This window comes from Puma concolor, unplaced genomic scaffold (assembly GCF_028749965.1).
Source record: "Puma concolor isolate L17-30 unplaced genomic scaffold, mPumCon1.1.hap2 unalloc_scaffold_27, whole genome shotgun sequence".
NCBI lineage: Eukaryota > Metazoa > Chordata > Mammalia > Carnivora > Felidae > Puma > Puma concolor.
Window position 1 is genome coordinate 38,097 of NW_028240233.1, and position 27,538 is coordinate 65,634.

General features: G+C 41.7%; 2 protein-coding genes, 1 long non-coding RNA gene and 1 pseudogene across 4 annotated transcripts in view; 3 read left to right on the top strand and 1 right to left on the bottom strand.

The window, feature by feature from the left end:
• The window catches only part of LOC147571431 (leucine-rich repeat-containing protein 37A2-like), a 32,870-nt gene extending 27,363 nt beyond the window's left edge, over positions 1-5,507 (top strand). The window contains exons 5-9 of the mRNA XM_086696367.1: positions 2,264-2,365; positions 3,359-3,408; positions 4,949-5,003; positions 5,083-5,222; positions 5,324-5,507. Of these exons, the coding sequence (XP_086552493.1) occupies positions 2,264-2,365; positions 3,359-3,408; positions 4,949-5,003; positions 5,083-5,222; positions 5,324-5,420 (444 nt within the window). The 3' untranslated portion in view covers positions 5,421-5,507. The remainder of the gene's footprint in view (positions 1-2,263; positions 2,366-3,358; positions 3,409-4,948; positions 5,004-5,082; positions 5,223-5,323) is intronic.
• On the top strand, positions 567-1,948 carry LOC147571434 (leucine-rich repeat-containing protein 37A3 pseudogene; annotated as a pseudogene).
• Positions 5,508-6,472: 965 nt separating the features above from the next.
• Positions 6,473-27,538, top strand: part of LOC147571435 (leucine-rich repeat-containing protein 37A2-like) — a 38,950-nt gene continuing 17,884 nt past the window's right edge. Inside the window, exons 1-5 of one of the 2 annotated variants that reach the window (XM_086696366.1) lie at positions 6,473-6,550; positions 12,169-12,240; positions 16,310-16,381; positions 17,191-17,222; positions 27,322-27,393. In XM_086696366.1, coding sequence (XP_086552492.1) covers positions 17,203-17,222; positions 27,322-27,393 — 92 coding nt within the window. In that variant the 5' untranslated portion in view covers positions 6,473-6,550; positions 12,169-12,240; positions 16,310-16,381; positions 17,191-17,202. Of the gene's footprint in view, positions 6,551-12,168; positions 12,241-16,309; positions 16,382-17,147; positions 17,223-27,321; positions 27,394-27,538 lie in introns of those variants that run through there. The other variant, XM_086696365.1, reaches the window with a different exon arrangement.
• LOC147571436 (uncharacterized) lies at positions 21,660-22,324 on the bottom strand. Its single transcript, XR_015247376.1, has 2 exons — positions 21,989-22,324; positions 21,660-21,701 (listed from the first exon to the last, which is right to left on the bottom strand). It is a non-coding gene; the product is annotated as an uncharacterized LOC147571436 (long non-coding RNA).

The window sequence follows — 27,538 nt, forward strand, 5'->3', positions numbered from 1 at the left end:
ATTTTATGACTATTATTCTAAATTCACTTTCTGTTATATTATTTAAATCCTTTTTGATCAGTTCATTAGCTGTTGTTATTTCCTGGAGATGCTTCTGAGGGGAATTCTTCCGCTTGGTCATTTTGGGTAGTCCCTGGAGTGGTGAGGACCTGCAGGGCGCTTCCCCTGTGCTGTGGTGTATAACTGGAGTTGGTGGGCGGGGCCGCAGTCCGACCTGATGTCTGCCCCCAGCCCACCGCTGGGGCCACAGTCAGACTGGTGTGTGCCTTCTCTTCTCCTCTCCTAGGGGCGGGATTCACTGTAGGGTGGCGTGGCCCATCTGGGCTACTTGCACACTGCCAGGCTTGTGATGCTGGGGATCTGGCGTATTAGCTGGGGTGGGTAGGCGTATTAGCTGGGGTGGGCAGGAGGGGCAGGCTTAGCTCGCTTCTCCTTAGGTGATCCACTTCAGGAGGGGCCCCTCTTCTGTGGGCCTCTCATCTGCGCTTGGCTCCGGAGACTCCGTTCTGCTAATCCTCTGGCGGCTTTCTGGGTTATTTAGGCAGGTGTAGGTGGAATCTAAGTGATTAGGTCCCAAGTTTAAATGTCAAATCTTTCCAAAGAAATTGGAAACTGCCCAACCGCAGGAGAAGAGCCTAGACGAGGTTGAGAGTGTGGGGAAAAAGTTCCTGAGAGTGAACAAGGTCATCAAGGGCCCAAAGGGCATACGGAAAAGGCACTTAAAAGAACTGAGACGTCAGAACATCCAGAGGAAACAGAACGCCCAGCCGTCTGTGGAGAACATGGCCAAGGAAAGAAGGCTCAGGAGACCATCCCCAGGGGAGCTTCACGTGGCGCACAGGCCCAGCAAATTAATGGGAAGCTCCTTCAATACAGAGCCTTCGTTCGTAGAGGAGCACAAGGCAGCGGTCTCTTCTTTCCTGAAGCAATACTCTTTGGGCAGGCCTTCTGCCACCCCCGCTCTAAAATCCCCACCTGACGTGAAAAAAAAAAATCAAAAGACTTCATGTACAGCGTTTTTGTTTTAGAAGATGCAAATGCTAGAGTTAGAAATATGAAGGCTTTCGGGCCAGCCTCACACCCCAGAAAAACACACCGCTTTCATAAAAGTCGCTCCCATGTGGTCCACAGAACACCCTAGGCCAAACTGAATCGAAAGTCCAGAAAGGAAAGTTCACTCAGTAATAGACAGCTGCTTGCAAAGAGGCCTCCATCCTCTGCAGTCAGGAGCCTCATAAATTCCCCTTCACGAGAGGATTTTTCATCTCCGGGAGAACTGAGTCCTCAGAAAAATCCTTTTCCAGAATTATTTGCTCCTTCAGGAACTTACAGAGAAAACACTACTGCAGAGAACGCTACTGCCCAAAATGTTTCTGACGAAAATATTTCTACAGGAAACACTACTGTGCCAGCACAAACCCTCCCTGAATTCACAAACCGTAAGAATCTTTCCACTGCTAATTCTACTGTTACTGCAGACAACTCTATGCCGACCGTTAAACAAACCAATGATACACAATGGGAATACCACAATGCGGGCACTGGCTTGCCCCCAAAAGCCACAGGCTTCACTGTGTCAAAGGTGATCTGTTTGAAATTCCGTTAAACCAGCAGCTACAGTCCCTCATCCCCAACAATGACGTGAGAAGCCTCATTTCTCATGTTATCCGGACTTTGAAAATGGACTGCTCCGAGACCCACATGCAGCTGGCCTGTGCCAAGCTCATCTCCAGAACAGGCCTCCTGATGAAGCTTCTCAGCGAGCAGCAAGAAGTAAAGGTGTCCAAGGCAGAGTGGGATACGGACCAATGGGAAAATGAGAACTATATCAGTGAGAGCACAGAAGTCCAGAGTGAACAGAGAGGGCAGGAGTCAAGGGAGGTGAGGATAAATCCCAAAATGTGGGGTCTCGACATTTAGGTGGTTTAGGACATGGACCCAAGCACAAGGACCAGGGGCTCCTAGTCCGGGTCTTGTCTTGGCCACATAATTTTGCCTAAGGCAATGATCTGCCACTTTGCTCATTCAGGAAACAGTGCCGCTGTTCCCAGAGTAGACAAAAAGAGGACCTAACATACAAGATACATAAATTCTTGAAGAAAATCCTAATGATTAAGATTACATATCACATTAGATTTGGTATATTCCTTAAGAACCTATAAGCGATTCATCGGAAAGAATGGGGTTTTAGAGTCGTTAAAGAATAGTTAACTTTCATCCTATCTCTGTTTTCTAAAAACATTGTTCTTTCCCTTTTTTTTAGCTCACAAAAGTTCCAGGCTATGGCTATAACAACAAACTCATCTTGGCAATATCTGTGACTGTAGTAGTGATGATTTTGATCATAGTTTTCTGTCTCATTGAGGTAAGGACAACAATTAATTCAGATTCCCAGACTATATTCCTTCTTTATAATAGATTCAGAACCCACAAACTGAAAATCAAAGCCACTTTCCCACCTATCACGACCTGATATCCCTCTTCAGTCTGGAGGAAGGAGATAGGCTTTGTCCTTTCATTGCAAAGTATATTCCAGGGATTTTAAAAGGAACCCCACTGCCGGGAGACATCTGTGGATTGTAACCAAGATAACAAGCCATTAGCTTGTTCTGAGACATTAGGTCTAAGAAGGCCACAGTTGACACGATAGTAAAATTTCTTCAACTCAAAAAAATTATGTCGATTCGATGCACTCACCAGTCATCCTCCTCCTACCACTGATTTCTTTCCTCGTTGGCTAAAATGATGAGAGAGAAATAGTCTTCACCTTCATGGAGCTATCAGTCATCTCGGAAGAAAGGGCATGGCTTAGAGATAAAAGTGTCATCTTGTTGATTAATTAGATGTACCTACAGCTCTCTCCTCCACTTCGCAAGGCATTGTGTAGACAGGTTCAGTTAAAACCCTGCAGCTAAAATCCTGCATCAGGCTACTCAAAGCTTGTCATAATTACAGTTGCCTATTCCTGGAGCTTGCCTGTTTACCTTTTATTCAATTATGTATGAATTGAATATATATTCAATATATTTATTCAAATATACATCCTACTCTTGTCCTTGACTTTAAAACAGTGCTGCTGTTTAGGTTTCTGGTAGACACTTTTCTTTTCCTCCTCCCAAGAATTTTTATTAGGAATTATCTGTTGAATGTTATCTGAGACAGTCAGTAAAATGTATTATCAGCTGCACACAAGTTAGGTGTTATTGAAGAGTCAAAGGACTATTAAACAAATTCCTGTCCTAGGAAAAGTTATCATCTCACTGGGTAGAGAAGACCTAAAATGCAAAGGAATGAATAAAGATTTGGAGGGAGTGGTTATTGTGATGGGTAACTGTGATCATGTTCTCTTCCAAAACAGATTCGTTCTCATAGAGCAGCAGCCAAGGAAGGTAAAGAAGGAAGCTCAAGGTAAATATTAGTCTGGCAATCGTTAAAGTAGAATTTTAGAACTAGATTTTCAAACTCATCTATTTCAATCCCCTTGTTTTACAGCCAGGAAATCACCAAAGGCAGAAAGAATACATATTTGGCCTAATGCTTTGCCTGGATCCCGCAAAGTTAGCTGCCCAGCCAAACCCGAGTTAGAATGGGGCTGGCACAGAGCACCTGCTCACTAGACCTTTAAAGAAAGATCGTGGGGGGACGGGGGTGGAAATGTTCAGACCCGTTGCTCTTGGCGGTGGGCATCGGGCCTGGCCACAGACCTTCTCAGAGGCTCTGGAGAAGGGATAGGGAGGGCCAAAAGTCGTGGGGTGAAGGGGCTAGTCTTCAAGCATGATGGAAGGTGGAATACATGAGTCCGTCCTATAGAGTGGGGGGGAGACTTCCTTCTTCCTCCTTCTGGTTTTCGAGGCCCCGCTCTCCATTCCCTTTATCCAGACCCAATAGAATTTGAACTGGGAGAGACCTTAGATAATCATTTATCTCTTCCTTTTATAATAATGAGATGGAGAAGGAGAAAAGGAAGATGTCTTGCCGGACGGTTGTATCACTAGTACCACTAGAACCAGAAAGAAGATGGTTCCTTTCCAGTTGGGCATGTCTCTGACTACACTGTTCTTGGGCTGTGAACTGCATTTTATGTCACAACTCAGTGCACACATACCGTATAGACATAAGTCCCTTCTAAAACAAACTTACCATACACTCTGATTCTTTCTGTTCTGTTTGAGTTTATTATTTATTTGGGGGGGGGTGGAGCAGAGAGGGAGAGAGAGAGAGAGAGAGAGAGAGAGAGAGAATCCCAAGCAGGTTCTACACTATCAGCACAGAGCCAGACACAGGGCTCAATGTCACAATCTGTGAGATCATCACTTGAGGCAAAATCAAGACTTGGGCTGCTCACCTGACTGAGCCACCCAGGTACCCCCTATTCCGTTTGTATGCAAAAAGAGTATTTTGTGTTTTAGCGCTAGCCGTGTGTTTTAAGGTGATTTCACGACCCACTCCCTCATCTGCCTGCAGTGTGACAGTCAGTGAGCTAGATAACTGCTGGTTGGACTCAGGCATTCACTCGGTGCGATTCATCTCGTAAGGTAAAGCAGCTAGGAAAATGGAAAACCTCCCCACCCGCCAGCAAATGATGCCTGGGAGGCTAAGCCTGGCGGGGACGGATGTAAAATGCTTCTGGAGAGAGTTAGGTGCTTCTGCCGTGTGGTCACCCAGTTTGTTGACTGCACAAGGGCACTTGGCCAAGGGCCAGAAGGGGAGCAGGGTGAAAATCCTGCCTATACTTCATGTCAAGTTACATACAAAGGTCTCCCAGGGACACTGTGGGGCCATTATGGACAGACACAGGACAATTCTGAAAGCCCAGCATGTATGGAATTATTTCTGAGATCCCAGGTCTGTGTTGATTTTGCTTGCTAATAAGACTGGAGAAATACATTGTGAGAGGCATGGAAAATGGTACGAATCACTAATTGTCTGTGTGTGTGTTTCCTTCAAGGGGCTGCTTTGGATCTGGGCTGCATAACAGATGCTCAAAGGAAAGTGACATTCAGGTAAATCTGAGGAGGATAAAGTACCGTGGCTGGAGAAGGCAGGGGAAAAGGACCTAACATTGTCCTTTCTGTTTTCTAGGAGGGCTTTTTCTGGAGAAGGCGGCCACTTTGGCTTAGGGACATGTACAGACCTCTCAATGCCACACGCAATAAAAACATGGCACAGAAGCTACACAAGGATTCTTCTCAGGAAGAAGAGATTTTCCACATGGAACTAGGGTACGTGATTGGGGAAGATTTTCTCTAAAATGGGGAAATTATGAAGAGTCGAATTGTTCCTTTCGACAGTCAAAGCCTTGGCATTCTTCTCCTTTTCCCAGGGAGGCTGGCAAAGCCACAGCAGAGAAGGCCACAGATTCCACTACTGAAGAGCTGGGTGACGAGAGTGAGACACTGTGTGAGGTTGTCACAGAGTGAACGCCGTCCTGCCTCAGGCCACCTACAAAGTTTACTTTCCGATACTGGCTTCTCAGCATTGCTTGTAAAATACTTGTTTTTCTCATATTGAAATGTAGAAATCCATGACCAGTTCTAGCCACGTGGTAAGGAACTAAAACGTAAACAGTTCAGAATTTATCTACAGACAACAGGGGCCACGGGCGAGAGAAGCAGGACTGAAGCCAGAGTCCCTCGTGGTAGCCAGGATTTCTGCAAGACACAAATGGGCAAAGTAGGGTGAATGGGGCGTCTTTCCCTCATTTCCCTGATACAGTCAGTCTCTGGAAACCGGACAACGTATCTTCAAGGGGCTTAGACTATTAAGTTCATTCACAGCTTATTCTGGTGCTCTCTCCCCTGGCTCACCAAATACCAGTTATTCACAACGCGCACAACAGCAGAGCTGTTAACTTATGACCTCCCAGACGCTAAGTCGCGCTTGTTGTCGGAACACAGTCCGTCAGGCCCCTCAGCTTTTGCCAGCCACACTCGGGGGCTCTGCTTGGCCGGCCAGCCGCCCCTCCGCCCCGGCTCCCTCCCGCCAGTCCGTGGAGCGCGCACCGCCTCGCAGTCCTTCCTACCCTCTTCCGTGGGCCTCTCGTCTGCGCTTGGCTCCGGAGACTCCGTTCTGCTAATCCTCTGGCGGTTTTCTGGGTTATTTAGGCAGGTGTGGGTGGAATCTAAGTGATCAGCAGGACGCGCGGTGAGCCCAGCGTCCTCCTACGCCGCCATCTTCCCTCTCTCCTCGCCAATATAATTTCTAAAAGAAAATACTCCAGAGTAATTAACAGGCATTATCTACCCAAGGAATGGAACAAATAGGAGGTTCAGGTTCTAAGGAGCTGCCTTGTTTGTGCCATTGGCCCCACGCTAGCTCTTTATTAATTGCACCACCTGGGATGCTGATAGCTGCAGAAAGTAGAAAGTTGGCATTTACTGCATTGGAATATTCCCCACAGGGTTGCCAGTGATTCTCTTATTTATTCCGTTCATTCCTTTCCTACCTATTCAAGGATCTGAACTGTGTTTCTTCACAGAAATTTCCAAGGAAACTCTATTTCTTACATTGATGAAAATGTATGGAAGGGATACCGTTGGGCTGAGAAACTGTGAGTATATTCTCTCCAAATACGAATACAAAAAAAAAAAAAAAACAAAAACAAAAACAAAAAAACTAACTGCATTCTAAGGTCCTTCTTGGTCCAGAACTTTGAAGTCAGTAGCTCTGAGGAAAGGTGTTTCCCCTTCCATATCCCAACTCAACCTCTACTGATTGCAATTCTGTGTTAATTTTTTTTTTAACGTTTATTTATTTTTGAAACAGAGAGAGACAGAGCATGAACGGGGGAGGGTCAGAGAGAGGGAGACACAGAATCTGAAACAGGCTCCAGGCTCTGAGCTGTCAGCACAGAGCCCGACGCAGGGCTCGAACTCACGGACTGCGAGATCATGACCTGAGCTGAAGTCGGCCGCTTAACCGACTGAGCCACCCAGGCGCCCCATCTGTGTTTATTTTAAAAATTAAATTTGGCAGGTTCCCTTTAAAATTAGAATCAATTTCAACTTATTTTCCATTATACAAGGAATACATGATTATAGTCTCAATATATAAAAATGAAATAACGGGGGGCCTGGGGGGCTTATTCGTTTAAGTGTCCAACTTCGGCTCAGGTCATAATCTCAACGGTTCGTGGGTTCAAGCCCCACGTTGGGCTCTGTGTTGACAGCTCAGAGCCTGGAGCCTGCTTCGGATTCTGTCTCCCTCTCTCTCTGCCCCTCCCCTGCTCATTCATTCCCTCTCTCTCTGTCTCAAAAATAAGTAAACATTAAAAAAATTTTTTTTGATGAAATAACAGATATAGTGAACACCTGCCTTATGTTCTAATCCCCCCACTGCTGGGATAGCCACTACTCTGGATTTAGTATATATCCTTCCAGACCTTTTTCCATGCATTTGCCTACATACATATTTCCAGCAAAATAGGTTTGTTGTGTGATTTTCTTATCTTTTTTTTACAGAAATTGTAACATCCTACAACTCGATTCTTTTGCTTCGTGGTATGTCTTAGACTTTTTTTCTTCCAGTACATAGAGGGTTACCCCATCCATGCAAACTGCTGCATAATATTCCATAGTATGAGTGTATTACGATTTAATAATTCCCCTCTTGATGGATGTTTAGGCTGTGTCCAGTTTTCTTATTACATGCATTGCTGCATGGACCACCTCATACATGCATCTTTGTGTACGTGGGTGGGTATTTCTGTAGAATAGATCCCTGGAAATGGAATTGTTGGGATGAAGACGATGTCGATATATACAATTTTAATTGCCCTCAAAAAAGTTGTGCCAATTTACACACCAATCCATACACCATGACAGCATTCATTTCCTCCTACCCTCCCACTCTTGGATATTCTCCATTTCTTGGCTGATCTGGTGGGTGAATAAAATGGGTCCCTTCTGAATTTGAATTTTTCTGATTACTTATACATTTAAATATCTCTGTATGTTTCCTGGGCATTTGTGTTTCTTGTCTGAATTTTCTGTCCTTTGCCAATTTTTTTGTTATCTTTTTTTTTTTAATTTTTTTTTTCAACGTTTATTTATTTTTGCGACAGAGAGAGACAGAGCATGAACGGGGGAGGGGCAGAGAGAGAGGGAGACACAGAATCGGAAACAGGCTCCAGGCTCTGAGCCATCAGCCCAGAGCCTGACGCGGGGCTCGAACTCACGGACCGCGAGATCGTGACCTGGCTGAAGTCGGACGCTTAACCGACTGCACCACCCAGGCGCCCCTGTTATCTTTTTTTTTTTTTTTTAATTGATTTGTAGAAAAAGTCAGTGTAGACACAAGTAATTTTGGAAACAATATTATACTCAAAGTAATTGACTGGCATTTTTCATGACAGATTGTGTGTCATATCATTAGTTCAACTTGGGTAGATAAGTCATAAATGACTTCTGAATTAATAATAAAAGACATAACAGTCATAGTAATCTAAATGTAGGGATTATGATCCCCCTGAAGTAGATTCCCCCCTGCCCCTTAGTCTGACAACCTTACTGGTAAGGGACAAATGGTAGAATAAGGTAGTTGTTTTCTTATGAATTTTATGAATTTCTTAAATACTATATATAGTTTATATTTTCTCATGATGGTATCTAACTTGGAGATCTTATTTCCCGAACTTGTAAGAAAAATGAAAGTAATTTGGCACAAGAAACAAGAGAGAGTGGAGAGAGTGGGTAGGCTGAGGGACAGGGGTAGGAGAAAAACTTTGAATTGTGTATTATATACCTTTGGAATTCTGAGCCATGCAAATATATATTACCTATTAAAAAAATAAACTGAAATTAAAAAAATATTTTTTGAAAAGCATGTATTTGGTAGTTTATATACTAGAACATGAATCTGGTAAGATTTGATGATTCTTAAAAAATTTTTAAATGTTTATTTATTTTTGAGAGAGAGAGAGAGAGAGCTAGCGAGCAGGGAAGGGGCAGAGAGAGAGGGAGACACAGAGTCCAAAGCAGGCTCTGAGCCACCCAGGTGCCCCAAGATTTGATGATTTCTAATTCAGCTTGAGGGTTATGCCTTGTAAGACAGAAGTTTTTAACTATGGGTCAATAGTCCCCTGGGGCAGGATTTTTAACCTTTTTTTCTATATATCAATTTTTAAAAAAAAATTTTTTTTTAACATTTATTTATTGCTGAGAGACAGAGCATGAACAGGGGAGGGGCAGAAAGAGAGGGAGACACAGAATTGGAAGCAGGCTCCAGGCTCTGATCTGTCAGCAGAGAGCCCAATGTGGGGCTCGAACCCACGAACCGTGAGATCATGACCTGAGCTGAAGTTGGACACTTAACAGACTGAGCCACCCAGGCACCCTTCTATATATCGGTTGATGATCTGCAGAAGCTTATGTTCTTGAGATAATGTTTTCAAATGTATAATAAGTTAAAATATATAGGAAAAGGAAATTATGTGGAAATAGAGTTTTCAAAAATTTTTTAAAAAGATTAGTGATATAGCAATAAATCTGCTTCTGTTAGAATATTAAATAACAAAATATAATGGTAGGCCTACTAACTATTATAACTTCAAGGTACTGATGAAAATAAATGATATTTTGAGATATCCACGCCAAATATGTGATATGAAAATATCTGATTTCTGCTGGGGACCAAATTAACTATACTAATCTGTGGTTTGTTGCCTACATTCATAATGGAAGGAAATGCTAATTCTAGTTAGAGGTTTGTGAAAATAGAGATGTGATTTTATTTTCCATCCAAGTTTGGCACCCACAAATTCAGTCCATTCTATTCACGGACGTGAGCCCTAAAGGGATGGTCTGCAAATTGAAATTGCATGCACACCTTTGCACGTATTCAAGAAAGTGCAGTTTTCTAGGGAAAGGGTCCATTCCATAGCTTTTATGAAATTCTCAAAAGGTTCTTGTCTCAAAATATTGAGTCACAAATTGGGGTGGAGGTGGAGAAAGACATGTGTTTTCCTGTGAAGTTGTACTTATTCTCATAAATGATGATAAATGAATGATTTGTTTTAATTAAAAGTAGTATATTTGCAAATTGATACCTGTCACTTTCTGAATTCATTCAACAAATATTTATGGAGCATCTCCTATGTCCCAGGAACTGTTTTACATGCCATTGATATAAGCTCAAGAACAAAACTGACCAAATATCCCACTTGTCAAGGGGTTTACAAATATATAATATAAAAACAAATATGTAAATATAATAAATACATATAATTTCAAGTATTGGTAAGAAATCAGTGGCCAGATCTCTCAAGTTTTCTAATTTATTTTTTTTTAATTTTTTTAACGTTTTATTTTTCTTTTTGAGACAGAGAGAGACAGAGCATGAATGGGGGAGGGGCAGAGAGAGAGGGAGACACAGAATTGGAAGCAGGCTCCAGGCTCTGAGCCATCAGCCCAGAGCCTGACGCGGGGCTCGAACTCACGGGCCGCGAGATCATGACCTAAGCTGAAGTCGGCCGCTTGACCGACTGAGCCACCCAGGCGCCCCTCAAGTTTTCTAATTTATTCAACGACCATTTCTGCTGCTCATAGACTGAGTTTTTTACTAATGATAATACTTTTCATTCATATAATCTTGAGTTGGTTCTTTTTATTAGATGTACTGTTTACCTCTATCTGAGGATATATTAATGATGCTATTCCAAATTTTTTATAGTGTTTATTTTTGAGAGAGAGAGAGAGTGAGAGACAGAGTGCAAGTTGGGGAGGGGCAGAGAGAGAGGGAGACACAGAATCTGAAGCAGGCTCCAGGCTCTGAGCTTCAGCCCAGAGCCCAGTGCAGGGCTTGAGCCCATGGACTGCAACCTGAGCCGAAGTCGGATGCTTAACCGACTGAGCCACGCAGGTGCCCCATTAATGTTGGTATTCTCAAATCCTTTTGTGTTTTCTCTGTTAACTGTGTCATTGACTATAAGCTGTTATATTTGTTTTTTATTTTCTGTCCTGAATGGAATTGGCTTTCTCACTCCACATGGTCATTCCTGAGTGCAATTTATCTTTGTAGTTGAGATTTGACTTGCTTCTGTTTTCTGGTCCTAAGGAAGAGGTGAAATGAACCACGGGGCTTGTTATTGGTGACAGGTCCCCCTGAGAGTTAAAGAAGAGGTGGGAGGTGACTTCTAATGGCTAGTCAGAGTGTAGACCCTTCCTCCAGGGTTCTGGGACCCTGCCCCCTTCTAACACCAATGGCTCCTGCCTGGAAGAAAACACCCTTTGCTGCCAGATCCCAGGAGGAAGGATGTGGGGTTGATGTGCTGTCCTTGGTCCTACTGCAGTATCCCAGCTAATCACCCTGTAGGTGGCTCCAAGGCATTTCTGGTGGGGAGTGTTTATAGAGCTACTCCCTTGGCTTTGAGCTAAGGTTGTGGATTTTCTAATTGTATCTTTTCTAATCATTCTTAGGGACTTTGGTGGAGTTTGGAGTTTGGTAGAGACTTGGCATGTTTCAATCTGCCAGCTTGAAATAGCACAACCTCTTAGGAAGGCAATTTTGTACCCCTGTTAAATCCTGGAGAAACTTAGGCAAATGTGTACTAGGATATAAACAGAAAAATGTTCAAAGCAGCACTGTTTATAATAACTAAAAATTAGAAAAATCTAGTATCCACCAACAGTAGAATGAACAAATAGTGTTACACGGGTATTTACTCCATACTTATTAAACTGAGCATTTATGTTATGTGCATTTTATGCACATTTTTAGTTCTCACAGATACTTTTTGGTTGGGGAAAAAAATTAGATGGCTTTACTCGTAGCACTGATATGGTTATAAATAGGGCTTCCACAATAAAATTTGGGAAAAGAGAGGAGGAAGTGGCAGTTCTGTCCATGTTTTTGCCACTCAGGGCTGGGTTCTAACAGAGATTTTGTGATCCAGAGAGTAGGCATTAAATGTACATTTTGGTGTGAAGAGTGGATAGGGGTGTGTGTGTGTGTGTGTGTGTGAGAGAGAGAGAGAGAGAGAGAGAGGGAAAGGAGTATGTGAGAAGAAAAGATATGAATCAAACAGCAGAGGTCGCCATCCCTACATTAAATAAGAATTAGTGTATTTGGTGGCACCATTACCCAGGTTTCTCTCACATCTAGCGGTCCTGTGTAGCAAATTGTTGTAGTTATTTTGCATTTTGATACAGAAATGACCTTTTCATTTTGCAGAATTCTCAGTGAAAATTATCTGACCGAATTACATAAAGACACATTTGAAGACCTGCTATCCCTCCAGTATTTGTAAGTTAATCAGTTCATCATTTATTATGAGTTTTTAGTTATATTATTTATTAAAAAATACAGGGTTCAAGTTAGATAATTGCAACAATTTCTTCTAACAGTAGAATTCTATAATTCTCTCTATTAAATTCTATAACTCTGTAAGTCTGTGGGGACCCAGCCCATCTCTAGCATTAAATACCTCCTATGCATTTTCAACTTTTTAATTTTAAATTTTTTTTTCAATGTTTATTTATTTTTGGGACAGAGAGAGACAGAGCATGAACGGGGGAGGGGCAGAGAGAGAGGGAGACACAGAATCCGAAACAGGCTCCAGGCTCCGAGCCATCAGCCCAGAGCCTGACGCGGGGCTCGAACTCACGGACCGCGAGATCGTGACCTGGCTGAAGTCGGACGCTTAACCGACTGCGCCACCCAGGCGCCCCTCAACTTTTTAATTTTATAGACAAGATCTAGGAAAAAGCCCTTCAGTTGTAGAGGAAAAGGGGTAATGAGGTCTGAGCAATTATGGACACCCATATGAACCTTGTTATGTAAGTGTTCATATACCATCTGCCTTTATTTATATTTATTATTTATGGCCCATGGATCAAATCCTGTGTATGGTCTGTCTTGATACAACCTATGAGTTCAGAATGATTTTCATGTTCTTAAAAGGCTGTAAAAGAGAAAAGAAGAGAAAGAAACAGAATATGTGACAGAGACCATATATGGCCTGCAAAGCCTAAAATATTTACTGTGTGGCCTTTACAGAAAAGGTTTGAAAAAGTTGGCTTGGTGAAATGAGAGGAATTGAAGTTAACCTCAAATTGTCACCTACAAGACAAGAAAATATAGAACACTTACATTAATTTGAATGCCATTAACCCAGAATTTTTAAATAATTTAATCTAAATGAAATATTTAAATATGAAATATTTAAGCAGGTGAATTATGTAAGCAGTATTACCAAGTACATATTAAATTATCAAGAGAACAGATTAGGGATTTCAGTGTGGGAAATTTTATTAGTTTATTTTTTTATTATTATTTTTTATGTAATTTATTGTTAAGTTAGCTAACATACAGTGTGCTCTTGGCTTCAGGAGCAGATTCCTGTGATCAGTGTGGAAATGCTTATGCCACCATAAAAATAGATGTTTAAAATGATGGTTAAGGGGTTGGGGCTCCTGGGTGGCTCAGTTGGTTGGGCGTCTGACTTTGACTCAGGTCGTGATCTCACAGTTTGTGGGTTCGAGTCCCGTGTCGGGCTCTGTGCTGATAGCTCAGAGGCCGGAGCCGGTTTCAGATTCTGTCTCCCTCTCTCTCTGCCCCTCCCCCACTCATGCTCTGTCTCTGTCTCTCTCAAAAATAAATAAACATTAAAAAAATGATGGCTAAACGGCACGTGGCTGTCTCAGTCATTAGAGTCTGCAACTCTTGATCTCGAGGTTGTAGGTTAGAGCCCCATGTTAGGTATAGATATTACTTAAAAAAAATGAACTCTTTAAAAATATAATGATGGTTAAGTGGTATAGTTAGAAATGTTTACACTAAACGAACATCAGAAATGCCTCTAACTTCGCTAATTACAGAATAAACATCTCTCCAGCCTCATTGTCAAGGAAGAAATGTTTGCATAGATCTCTGTACATTAGACATACAGAGATACTAATGTTCTTTGCTATGGAGGTTCAGTGTTTATTCTTTGCCCATGCCATCCAAAGCTGTGTATTTCATTAATCCTTTTTTTAAAAAATTTTTAATGTTTATTTATTTTTGAGAGAGAGAGAGAGAGACAGAGTATGAGCAGGGTAGGCACAGAGAGAGAGGGAGACACAGAATCCGAAGCGGGCTTCAGTCTCTGAGCTGTTGGCCCAGAACCCGATGCGGGGCTCGAATTCATGAGCAGTGAGATCATGACCTGAACCAAACGAAGTCAGATGCTCAATCGACTAAGCCATCCGGGCGCCCCTCATTAATCCTTATTAATGATGTGCTTTAGAAAATAGATTCTTCTTGCAAATGTGGAAGGCTTAAGGGTAGTGAGTAAAAAGAATCTCATATGACACTAAAAATAGTCCTTCAAATTATCAAACGTTCCAAGTCTTAGGGGACAACCACTTTGTATTGGTCTTCTTGGCTACCTCTGCCATCTGGGCTCCAAACGTTACAAACACAGTTTGGAGGAAAACAAAAGAGACAAACTGCGCAATGGATTGGGCCTTTCATTATTTCTACTATGAGGTACTTTGTAAGCCAATTCTTTCATGTTAGGTGAAGTGTTCTCATTCATTCCTTCATTCAAAAAAAATGTGAATCAAAACCTAAAAAAGAATGTGACGGGCCCTATGCCCAGTACCATAGGCACGCAGATGGTTAAGACAGGCTTCCCACCCTTGTAGGAACTCATGATTTCACAGGGAAAATAAACAGAAGCTTAAACCATAACGCATAAGCACTAAATGGATGATGAAGCACTGACAGAGTGCAGAAGCGGGAGCCACAAAGTCATAAAACCACATTTCTTTTCAGTCATTTTGCTCCTTCTACTCACTACCCAGCTGTTAATTTATTTTATAAATATTTGAGTTTGTTCTTTGTCCATGCATCAGTTTTAAACACAGTAGACAACGCAGATGAGCAAGACTAGTCCATACTTTCATGGAGTTTATGCCCAGAGGAAATGGAATGCCAGAATAACTATATTGAGAAGAAATTGGGGCACCTGACCGGCTGAGACAGTAGAGCATGCGACTCTTGATCTCAGGGTCGTGAGTTCAAGCCCCAGGTTGGGCGTGGAGTCTACTTTAAAAAATTCAAAGAAGGAGAAGAAGGAGGAGGAGGAGAGGGGGAGGGGAAGAAATGGATTTGGGCAATGAGAAGTATAAGTTGTTTTTGGAACATAGAAGAGGGGGGAAGACTTCAAGTTGGATCAGGGAAGTTACTAGAGAAATGCTGTTTGAACAGAACCTTGAATGGCTATGACGTGTCATCGGATAGACATCTTGGGAAGAATATGCTTGCAAAATAGAGTGAGTGAAAGGCAAAATGCAGGAGAAATTTCTTTGGTATCTGTAGAGTAGGAAACTAGAGCCAGATTTAGGATTTTGAAGGCCTTGGATAATATGCCAAGCTACCGTGTTATCACAGCAGTGCTCTAGGACAAACTTTAGACTGCACCAGGGTCACTTGGAGGCCTTGTCAGAACACAGGTTCCACCTCCACAGTTCCTGATTCACTCAGTCCAGAGTAGAGCTGAGAATTTGCATCTTGAGTAAGTTCCCAAGTGACTCTGATATTTGAGAACCACTCCTGGAGAATTAATCTGGTGACTGTGTGCAGTATAGATTAGAATGGGAGAGACCAGAGATGACAATGCCAATCAGAAGATGGTGGTACCCATGTAGGTGGAAAGTGAGGGACTCGGCTGAAGTCAATGGAAATAAGAGGGTCAACTATAATCAAGAATGGGTGTTTCCAAATAAAAATCCAGTACCATGTTGTTTTTTTTGTTGGCCCCACTTGCAACTGAAGCAGTTGATAAATTCATAGAGCGTTTAGGCAATGTACAACCAAAAATAAATTTCTATTAATATGATAATATAATTCTGAGTTCGTTCAAAGTTAGGTATTGATTAGAGGAGTAACTTCTTTTCAAGTTAAATGAAAAGGTATCTTTTATCTCTTCTGGTATTGACTTGGTGTCGAGAAATACAACGAAACCAGGAAGGTGTGCTAATGTGAGAATATCCCTTTTAATATTAGAAATTATATGTGGAGATCACAACTTTGAGCTCATAATTTAGAAATTGATGAGGCCACAAAAAGTCATTTAATCAGTTCTTCTGCTCTCAGGAAAGATTACTTCCAAGATCTATCAAGATCTATAGTTGTATGTTTTATGTATGAAGATCACAAAGGTGAGACTCTTAAGAAAGGTGAGGGCAGGGTTAGGGGCTCTGGAAGGTTCAAATAACAATTCCTAATACTCAGAGTTTAGCCAAAAGCTACTTATTCAATACTATCATCCTACTAATTAGATAGCTTAGAGCTAATTGAGGCAATATTTTCCTTTTCCTTTTCCTAGAGATTTATCCTGCAATAAAATACAATCTATTGAAAGACGTATATTTGAATCCCTACCTTTTTTGCAGTTTATGTAAGTTACAAATATAATTTCATTGTATTTGGAATTTTTATTAAACTTAATTGTAAACCTCTTTGTTATTCATTTTGAATGAATGAAACTTTATTAGTTGAAAGCTACTAAAATTATGTAGCAAATCTTTTTTGTCTGTGGCAAAGTTTGGTGTGAGAGTTATTATAGAGATCAGAGTGAATCGTTCTAGAGCAGCAGTTCTCTGCCAGGGTGCTTTTGCGTCCAGGTGACACTTGGTAGTGTCTAGAGACATTTTTGATTGTCAGACTGTAGATGTGCTGCTGGCATCTAGTGGGTGGAGGCCAGGGCTGCTGTCACACCCTACAGTTCACAGGGCAGCACCCCCCCCCCATAACAAAGATTATCCAACCATAAATCTCAACAGTGCTAAAGTTGTGAAACATTTTTCTAGAGAAATAAACTTACTTCTCTAGAAAAAAATACTTACTTAACACAAGTATTTATTGAGCATTTACTGATTTGTATCTAATGCACCACATGTATAAACATGAAAGTATAAATCTTTCATGCAAATATTTTTTTTAAAAGGCAAGCATCTTTCATAGTGAGATTTCTTTAGTGTATGGAGATTGTATTGTGGTTATGTTTCGTTATCTATAAATTAGAATCACTGCCAAAGGATAAATATTCTGAAAATATCTTGTTTTTCTTCTTCGTTTGTGTCTTGTTTTTTTTTGTTGTTGTTTTGTTTTGTTTTGGTTTTTTTTTTTTTTTTTTTTTTTTTTTTTGGTGTGTGTAGAAATCTTGGTTGCAATTTACTCACCAAACTGAACTTTGGAACATTTCAGGCCTGGCATGGAATGCAGTTTTTACACAAGCTGTAAGTGAAACAGAAAATGAATACATGTAAAAAAAAAAACCAAAAAAAACTACATGTAAAAATATCATACAGTGATTGGTTAGGTGTGTGTTAATAAACCCAGTATGAATTCTGGAAAGTAGGTCTTAAAATCCATTTTTTTTTTCAAATGAGGAAACTAAGGTACAAAGAGGCCAAGAGACTTGTCTTAACTCCTAAATGGCACTCTCTGCCCTCCCTCGTACCCAGCTTTGTGTGGGCAGTGAAGGCCCCAAGCAAGTAACACCCAAGTCAGTATTATCATGGGAATTCGTGACAGTGATGCTTCCCCAAGGTGTGCGTGGTCCTTGAAATCCACTTCTGAATTTAACTTTGATTCTGGCTCACGTGCAAGTTTCCTGTGCAAAAGAGAACTGCGAAGAACTAAGTTTAGCACAGAGTTCTCCAGGCAGCAAAAGGTGTGGGTGCTTCCTCAGCCATCAGGAAAGCAGCAAGAACTCCTGAACACCTGCCACAGGGCACTGCTCTCCATGTGCTTTCTTTCCTGACCACTCTTCAGTTAAGAAGTGTGTGACTCCCTTTCAGCCGGGACATTCTGTGATTTCTCTGTCAAAAAGCAAATCATACTGGGCATGTTCAGTGGCCTGAGGGGGATGTTGAGACTCAAGGTTGAAGACCCTCCACTAAAGCAGACGCTGGAAAAGACTGGCTCACTGTCTTGTGGTTCAGAAATCCGATTTCACAGCTTATCTTCCGTTAGATGAAAGTGTTTACGGTGTGTCTGGAGCTGGAGTAAGTTCCTGCGGGTGCCCAAGAGCAGGGGCCTCCTCTCTCATTAATTTGCTGATGCCTAACTTGGGGAAAGAATACTGAGGGTCAGTTTTTTGTTTTGCCAGCATGCCAGAGAACGGGCTCATTGAGTTTCTCCACCAAGAGGTTTTAGTGGTGTCAATATAATGTCTTAAAAGTCACCACCTCTACTAAGCATCTTATAACACCAAGAGTCTCTTCTAAGAATCTGAATTTCATAGTTATGTAGGCAATACAGGACAAAATAGGGTGGAATCCGTTGATAACAATGAATGAATTCATTGAAAAACAATCCGTGCCACGCGCACTCTATGTCGACAATGTACTAAGTACCGGGGGTACAAAGAATATACAGGGACTGTCCCCAAGAATCTTTCATACTGGAAAAAGGAGAAAAAGATGGCCTTTTTCTTGTAATTTACTAAGATATTTGTAAACTGATGGAAACCCCTGTCTTGCCCCACTGAGATCTCTATCAGTTAACCATTTGTTTTCTTTCCTTTCCTTTGTCCTCCAGCAGCCAGAATGACACATATCCCACCTGGGGCGGGGGCATGTGCTAATTTGTATTTTGCCCTCAACTTGCCCCATGCTCCCTCATCAATCTTACATGACAGAGAAAGGTAATTAAAGAACCAGAGCTAGCTGGTATTGAGAATAAATTAATACTCATGCCATGTGTGTTATGCCCAGAATTCGTGATCCCCAAATACCGCCAGGGAGCCGAGTCCGGTGTAAAAGCAAAAGAGCCTTTATTGGAGCTAGCTCGAGCTCAATCCCCTACCTGCACTGTCGAAGCTGTGAGATACCCGGGAGAGAGAGCCAGTTTCAAAAGGACAAAGGTTTTACTGGTGCCTAGTGGCAGTTGGTGAGGTAATGGCTGCGGCCTCAGCTGATTGGCTGGGGAAGGGTCCTGGGGAAGAGTCCTGTTAGGCAGTTGGGGGGGGGTTACTCAAGGGGAGGAGGTGTGGTCAAGGTGAAGGACACAGAACAAGATGGAGTCGGCCGGTGTAGGCCCGCCCTTTCAATGTGGTTTGAATAGAGCTGTACTACTAAAACGAATTCACAGTTAACTTCCAAAACATTATCACAGTACAGTAAGTGTGTATTGGAGGTTGGGCTCCTTGTTTGGGGCCAAACTTTTCTTTTCTTTTTTCTTTTTAACGTTTATTTATTTATTCTGAGAGAAAGAGAGCGTGCGCAGGGGAGATGCCATCCCGTGAATTCAGTCACGTTATTACCTATGTGACTTATTACTGGGGTGTTTATAAGTTGAAACAGTATTTTCTCCAGCATTAAATAAGTTTGTAAACCTTTTGGGCCCCAGCTGAGGTGGATTTATCTTGAACTGACTGAAGCTTAAACTTCAGGTCTCCTCACTTACATAGGCCCCTTCCAAAGTCTTGGGAGGGACCCTCGCAATTCCTGTACGCATAATTTTGCATGTTTTGATGAGGCAGGATTTCCCAAAGTAGATGAGGTTCAGACCCTACAAGGCCTTGATTCACCCCTGGGTTTCAGGTAATTATATCTCAGTAAGTTTTTTGAATGAAGCCTCTTAAGTTATTGATAAACACTGAGTGAACACGTTAGCGGTGTGGTAAAGTCTATTTTGAATCTGAAATCCACCTCAAAGCCATGCCAAGAGTTTATTAATAAGGTACCACTTTTTGAATGGTAGTAATAATCCTGTTTCTTTCAGATGAAATCAGGAATGAAATATATTATGGAAAACCAACAGTGGTTGATAATCCTAAATGTTAAGTATAGTTTTTTTTTTTTTTCCTGACTTTAAAGTGCTTCTCCTTCATTCACCTACACAGGTCCAGACTGGTGGCTTATTTTAAAAAATTCACTTCATTGGTTCTAACAGTACGAGCTCCATGATTTTAGAAGCTGAAGGACTCTACGATGTAGAAAGGCTGTACCTTATCGGGATAGAGCACATTCACATGCTGGCTCGTCTGTGGCGCATCCGTATTGTGCCAAGAACATAAGCTCTAAGGGAGAATAAGGAAAATCTAAGCCTTACCCCTGTTGAATTATTGTTGAGAATATCATTGAGGTAGGTGTGGCCACCCTCTGAAGGCAAACTCGAGCCCCAGTCACAGACACGCCCTAACGCTCCCCCAGTCAACCGGCATCTGCTTCCTTTTAGACAGCTGTGTGCCCACAAAAGTTGACACACTTCAGGATATTGTCATCGCTTTTTGGTATGTACTGGAAATCCTGGCAGCTTCTTCTCAGATTCAGAAAGGCATAAACGTTAAGGATGAAGATAACAACTCAGGGCTGTCCTTTTGGGGTGATTTAGGGTAACTTTTATTGGTAGTTCAAAAGCTTTGCCATAGTCATACCCAACTATTACTTTTCTTCTCCCAGCTGCATCTGAGTCTTCCCACGTATATACCAAGGCATCTTCTTTCTCTGGGAAGCATGGTAGTTGCTCCTCCGCCCCATATCATTTCTTTAATACCGACCTCTATTAGGTATTTACTGCGCTCCGGCACTATGCTAAGACCTTTCGCTTGTGCTGCAAGTAAGACAATGTGTCTTAAACTCTTAGAATAGAGCCTGGCACGTGGGAAGTGCTCCGGACGTGGCCCCTCACACGGCACTTCATTTTCGTCTTTCCAGCAACTCTTGTGACACAGGTAGTATTATCCTCATTTTGGGGATGAGGAAGTTGAAACTCAGAGACATCGGGTGACTTGCCTAGGTTCACACTGTCAATAAGTGACAGAACCACTTCAGAAGCTTCGCGAGTAATACAATTCCGCATTCCCTGGCACTAGGTAGGACCTGAATGACAACTGGCCTTTTGGGCGTCGTCCCTTGGAGTCAGCTTCTCACTGGAATAGGACCTTTCGAGCAGGGAGCTCCTTTTCCCTATGCTTCTGGAGTTCCTGGCCATGCCACCTATGGGCATCCCCAGGCTTCCTGCTCACCGCCTGGTGCAACTATCACATCGTCACTGCTAGGCACCCACTCTGTGCCCAGCCTTATGCTAGGTGCTTTGCACATGCTCTTTCCTTTAATCCTCAAGTTGCCTTATGAGGTAAATGCTGCTAAAAGGACTCGGAGACGTTCGTTACTTAAGTCCCTTCACCAGGAAGTGACAGCCAGAATTCAGACCTAGGTCTGCCTGATTCCAGGGCCCTTGCTTCTTGGGCTGGTCCTCACTGCCAGAAACTCCTCTTCAAGGCTATTCTCAGAACTTTAATTAAAACATAGGCTCACCATTTCAGATTCTTTAGGCTTCGCCCCTCCCCCCGCCCAACCCCTGAGAAAGGATTTACGTGATGCCCTTAGATGTCTTGCATTGAGGAGCTTCCCATGGGGAGTCACGTTCTCATGGCTCATGGACCTATGTAGATGAATAAAGGAAAGGGGTTATTCTATCCCCAGGTACTTCAAACAGACTGGAATAGGGTCTAGATCACTCCACTTATCTCTTCAACTGCTTTCCTCCAACGAGCCAGTTTTCCCTCCATGCCTTGGGATTCCAGCGTAGAGAGTTTGGAGTTTGTCCTATTTGAAATTTATTTTCACTGCCTGCTTTGGACATTTTTTCAGCTAAAGCTGTTAGGATTTCAGTACATTCAGGACAGTGGTGACAAGCTTCAGTCCTCAAGTCTTCTCTGTCTCCTCAGTTAATAGAAAGGAAACGTAGCCCATCTGTCTGGACCTCTGTAGAAGAATTTGGAGAAAAAAAAAATAACACGTAAGAAATGTTCCCTTATTTTGTGAGCTACCTTTAGTCTGTCCCGTTGCTCTGCAACAGAAAGCTTTTGCAAAAATACTTGAGTTTTCCTCTTCAAATAAGATACAGTTTTTTAAAAAACAAAAGAATATCTAGAACAGTATTTCTTCAACTTTGATTATGAGACAGTCTTTGAGGATAACTGTTGTTATGTTTGACTCCCATAAAGATAAGCCCACGAATATCCAAAAGCCAATAGACTGAGTCAGCACACCTTTTATCTGTAAGATGAGGGAATTGAACGGAAATGGAGATGATCTCTAGTGCAATGTCCACCGTTCGTTCGTATCGCAGTCTGTGGAAAAACAATTGCTGTCGGTCCAGCAGAGGTAACCTGTCGGGTCAGTTCTCATTCTCCCCTTGGCTCAGGCACAATAGCTCCATGAAGAAAAGGCGGCACTAAAGACAGGAGGAAATAGGATAATTTGGAGTGGCCTGTATTTTGTTTTCACTACAGATAAACACGGGGCATTCATCTCAGCAGGAGGGCTGCCTGGGTAAGAGGAAGCACTGAGCCAATGGGTATAAGGCCATGGGTGAGCTACCAGGAAAGAGGGGGGGACAGTGGGGGTAGAGCACTGAGATAGTTGGGGGGAAGGATAACGAACTACTAAATTGTTTTGGCTGCATAACTCTTCATAGTCTTTCTTAATAGGGAGCCGGGGGTGGGCGCGGGGTGGGGGGGGGGGGGGAGCAGTGGGCAGGGGAAGACACACACGTGGAAGAGCTTACTTGCACAGAGCCCACCAGTAAGCTTGTAGGTATGAATGCCATTGTTATTGTTTCAAAGCCAAAGGACATTCAGAGCCTCAAGGTTGAGGAACTGTGTTTAACCAGACATATGACACTCACGTTCTTTCTCTTCATAACATTGTCTGACTGGATATTAACTAGTGTTACACAAACCCGACATGTTAATGGGCCTGAAAAAACGTAGAAGAATGGGCTGGAATAGGAAGAATAGGGGAGTTTCCAAGGCAGGAACAAAAACGCATGGCTCCCAGCCGCACCGCTAACTCCCTCTGACCTCCGTTGTGGAAGAGTTTGAATCTTCGCTCCCCTTTTCTCCACCTACTAACATGTTTATCTTCTGGCAACTGGTTCTCTATTTATCACAACGTGGTTCTTTTTTTTTTTTTTTTTTCAAATTGAGATATAGAATATGCATAATAGAATATGCAACGTTATAAAGTATATAGTGCAATGGTATACTTTGATAGACAGTAATCACTGCTAATTCCAGAACATTGTCATCACCCCCCTCAAAAGAAATACCATACCCATCAGCCTTTACTCCCCATTCTCCCCTCCCCCCAGGCCCCTGGCAACAACTAATTTACCTTCTGCCCCTATGGATTTGCCTATTCTGGACATTTCATCGAAATGTGTGTCTAGTTTCTTTCACATAGCTTGTTGGCTTCAAGATTTATCCGGTTGTAGCATGTTTCAGTACTTCATTCTTTTTTTTAATGTTTATTTATTTTTGAAAGAGAGCGCCCACACAAGCGGGGAAGGGGCAGAGGGAGAGGGGGACAGAGGATCCAAAACCACAGAGCCTGATGTAGAGCTCGAACTCATGAACTGTGAGATGACGACCTGAGCCAAAGTCAGATGCTTAACCGACTGAGCCACCCAGGTGCTCCAATCACATTTTGTTCATCCATTCATGAGTTATTGGACATTTGGATTATTTTGACTTTTTGGCTCTTATGAATAATGCTGCTATGAGTATTCATGTGCAAGTTTTTGTGTGGTCATATGTTTTTAATTCTCTTGGGTACGTACCTAAGAGTGGAATTGCTGGGTCATGTAGTAACTCTATATTTAACCCTTTTGAGGAACTGCCAAACTGTTTTCCACAGTGACTGCACCATCTTACATTCCCACCAATGTATGAAGATTCTGGTTTCCCCAAATCTTGCTACCACTTATCATTGTCTCTCTGTTCGATCATAGCCATCTTAGTGAGTGTAGAGTAGTATCTCATTGTAGCTTTGATTTCTATTTCCCTAATGACCTAAGACATTGAGCATCTTTTCATGTGCTTATTGGCCATTCATGTATTTTCTTTGGCGAAATGTCTCTTCAAATCCTTTACCCATTTAAACATTAGATTATTTGTCTTTTTCCTGAGTTTTAAGAGTTCTTTATATATTCTGGATATTCTGGATACTAGACTTGTATCAGACATATGATAGTTTTGGGTTGTTTTTTTATTTTTAAATAAAGTCCAGCTTACCTATTTTTCCTTTGGTTTGTTGTGCTTTTTGTGTCATGTCTAAGAAACTGTTGCCTAAATCCAAGGTCATAAAGATTTCTCTCCTGAGAGTTTTATAGCTTGAGCTCTTCCATTTAGGTCTTTGACTCATTTTGAGTTAATATTTATATATGGTGTGAAGTGTAGGAATCCAACTCCATTATTTTGTATGGGGATATACGGTTGTCCCAGCATCATTTGAAAACACTAGTCTTCCCACATTGAATGGTGTTGGCACCCTTGTTGAAAATCAGTGGGCCATAAATGTGAGGATTTATTCCTGGACTGTCAGTTCTGTTCCATCAGCTTACATGTCTGTTCTTATGCCAGTACCACACCGTGATTACTGTAGTTTTGAAGTAGGTTTTGAAACCAGGGCGTGTGAGTCTCCCCATTTGGTTGTTCTTTGTCAAAATCGTTTTGGAGCCCCTGGGTAGCTCAGTTGGTTAAGTGGCCGGCTCTTGATTTCAGCTCAGGTCATGACCTCACGGTTTGTGAGATGGAACCCCGTGTTGCCATCTGCACTGACAGCATGGAGCCTGCTTGGGATGCTCCCTCTCTTTCTCCCTCTGCCCCTCCCCTGCTCACACTTTTCCCCACTCACACTCGCTCATGTTTGCTCTTCTGCACGGGTGTGTATGCTCGCTGTCTCTCAAAATGAATAGATAAACTTTTTTTTTTTTTAAAGATCATTTTGGGCTATTCTCGGTCCCTTGAATTGACATACAGATTTTAGAATTAGCTTGCCAATATTTGGAAAGAAGTCAGTTGGGGTTTTGATAGGGATTATACTGAAACCACAGTTCAATCTGGGGTATAGTGCCATTTTAACAATATTTTCCTCTGATCCGTGAACATGGCATATCTTTACATTTATTTCAATCTTCTTTAATTTCTTTCAACAACGTTTTGTGGTTTTTAGTGTGATTCTTGCACTTCTTTGGTTAAATGTTTTCCTAAGTATTTTATTCTTTTGAGTACTGTTATACATGGAATTGTTTTCTTAATTTCATCTTTGGAATAGTCATTGCTGATGTATAGAAATAAAGCTAATTTTTACATATCGATCTTGTGTCCTGTAACCTTGCTGAACTCATTTATTAGTGCTAAGGTTTTTTTTCTACATTCCCAGGAATATGTCTTGTGGTCTTCTAGTTACCCAGGAAGATGTTGGAGCATTTCAAAGTCCCTATGGACATCTCATTTCTCAGCTTTTCCCTTTTAGGCTTTTTGTTTAGGCTATTTTTTGTCTTGTGATCAATTGCCTCACATAGCTGCCAGATTAAAACATTTATCTATAATTGTTTTCGAAAAAATGCCCCTTGGGAAGAGGCTATTTTAGCACTGTGCAGTTCTCAGTGAGGTCAAGGGCAAGGCTTTCAAGTGAAGTTTTTTAGGGACCCCACTAGACAGGTAAAACAATGACAGTTTGTTCTTTGGGAATGAGGCTTTAAGGAACTTCAGCTCCATTTTGTTCCCCTGGGATGCGGGCAATTTTTAAGGCTATCATCAGGATGGAGAGCAGAGGTTGAGGACAAGTTAAAACAACAGAGCTCACTGTTCTTATAGAAATTAGTAATTTTTTCTTTAATACATGCTCTCCGGGTTGCTGCAAGCCCATTGGTTAAAATTTCCAAAGTTCTGAGAAAGTTGATTTTGACCATTTTTGCTAGTTGTTGTTGTTGTTGTTGTTGTTGTTGCTTTTACGGAAGGATGAATTTTCAGACGTCCTTCCTTTCTCATTTTCACTGATTCACCTGTAACAGGGCTTTAAAATCTCTAAAGTCTCAGGGCACCTGGGTGGCTCAGTTAACTGCCTGACTCTTGATTTCGGCTCAGGTCATGATCTTGCGGTCATGGGATCAAGCCCCATGTCAGGCTCTGCACTGGGCATGGAGCCTGCTTGGGATTCTCTCTCTCTCTCTTCCTCTGCCTCTCCTGCACTCATACTCTTGTACTCTCTCTCTCAAAAAATAGAATAAAAAAATAAGAAATGAAATCTCTAAAGTCTCAATGATCACAGGCTAATTAAATACTTAATCATGGGAGATGATTAGAGGAAAGGAATAAAAGTAGAAAATGTAATTCTTAGAGAAGCTCTCCCAGATGGAGAGATGAAGTTCAGCAAAGTGTTTCTATATTTAATGCTCTCAAAGTTAAGTTTAAGGTAACGGCTATTTTAAACCCCCTTTTTTTCATACAATTTAAATACAGGCTTTGGAGTCAGAACTGAGTTCAGATTCCATCTCTGCTTCTTGACTGGCTTGACAAACTGGGACAAATTATACAACCTCTCTGTACTTCAGTTTCCTCACTTGTAAAATGGGGTAATGATGTGTCTATCACATAAGGTTATTGTGAGGTTTAAATGTGAAATGCTGATCACAGATGCCCTATAGCTCAATAGTATCGGTTGTGATGATTATCCTTATAATTTTGCAAAAGTACAGTGATGATTCTTGAGCAGAGTCAACCTAAAGGCAGATTTTCTTTTCTTTCTTCCTGTTTCCTTCACTTTATTTTTGCTGTAAAGAACTGAGAAGAAAATCTACTCAGCATTTTGGAATAAAAACTTGTGTCAAGCAGTGACAAAATGTTATTTATTCAACAAGCCTTCACTAAGTAACTAGTAAATAACAAGCACTCTGTCAGGCACAGGGACAAAAATGACAATAGAGTATGGTCCCTGCCCTCAGGGAGCTGGCAGTCCAGGAGATGGATAAGGAAATGGGATCATATGCCACCTAACAAAGGCTGTCATAGGAGAATGAATACACATGGTGGGGGTATAGCTTTCACCATTTCCTCTTAGATTAATCCCTTTGTCTTTAGCCCCCAAACTGAGGAATTGGTCCTATTTTTGTCTTTAACCGGGTGTTTTAAACTGTGGAATTTTTTACATTTCTAGAGATAAAGGAAAAGCACCTAGAATTATAGAGGACACTAGAAACAGTATTTCCTACAGAGCCTGGGCTTCCTACCAGCATAGTCACTTCTAGGGTTTTCAGCCCAAAAAGTTCTTTGGCATATCTTTGCTTTGCTGTCCACGTAAAAAAAAAAAAAAAAAAAAAAAAAATTTTTTTTTCTCTTTCTGTTCTCCACTTTATCGTCCAGAGAGCTGGGTAGTTCCCAAAGGAAGAGTGCTTTACAGATTCTAAGGGTGATTTATAGGCAAAGGCAGAAAATGATTAGTTTTAACCTTCCAGTTCCATACCCCCAAAATGAACATAAACTTTCATGGTAGTCATTACTGGAAATGCAGATCATTTTAATTCCATTGCATTTTTCAGAATTATCAGCCGTAACCCTCTGTCAGCTGTTGAAGATTCCTATCTTTTTAAGTTGCCAGCATTAAAATATTTGTAAGTATTGCAACAATCTCATGGCTCATGAGATGATTTCTGATCTTTTTTGTTGTCATCAAAAGATTAAGTATTTTGCGTTTTGGTTAAAAAGTCCTAATTTAAGTTTTAACTGGGTTATTGAAATAAGCATTATTAGCAAAGA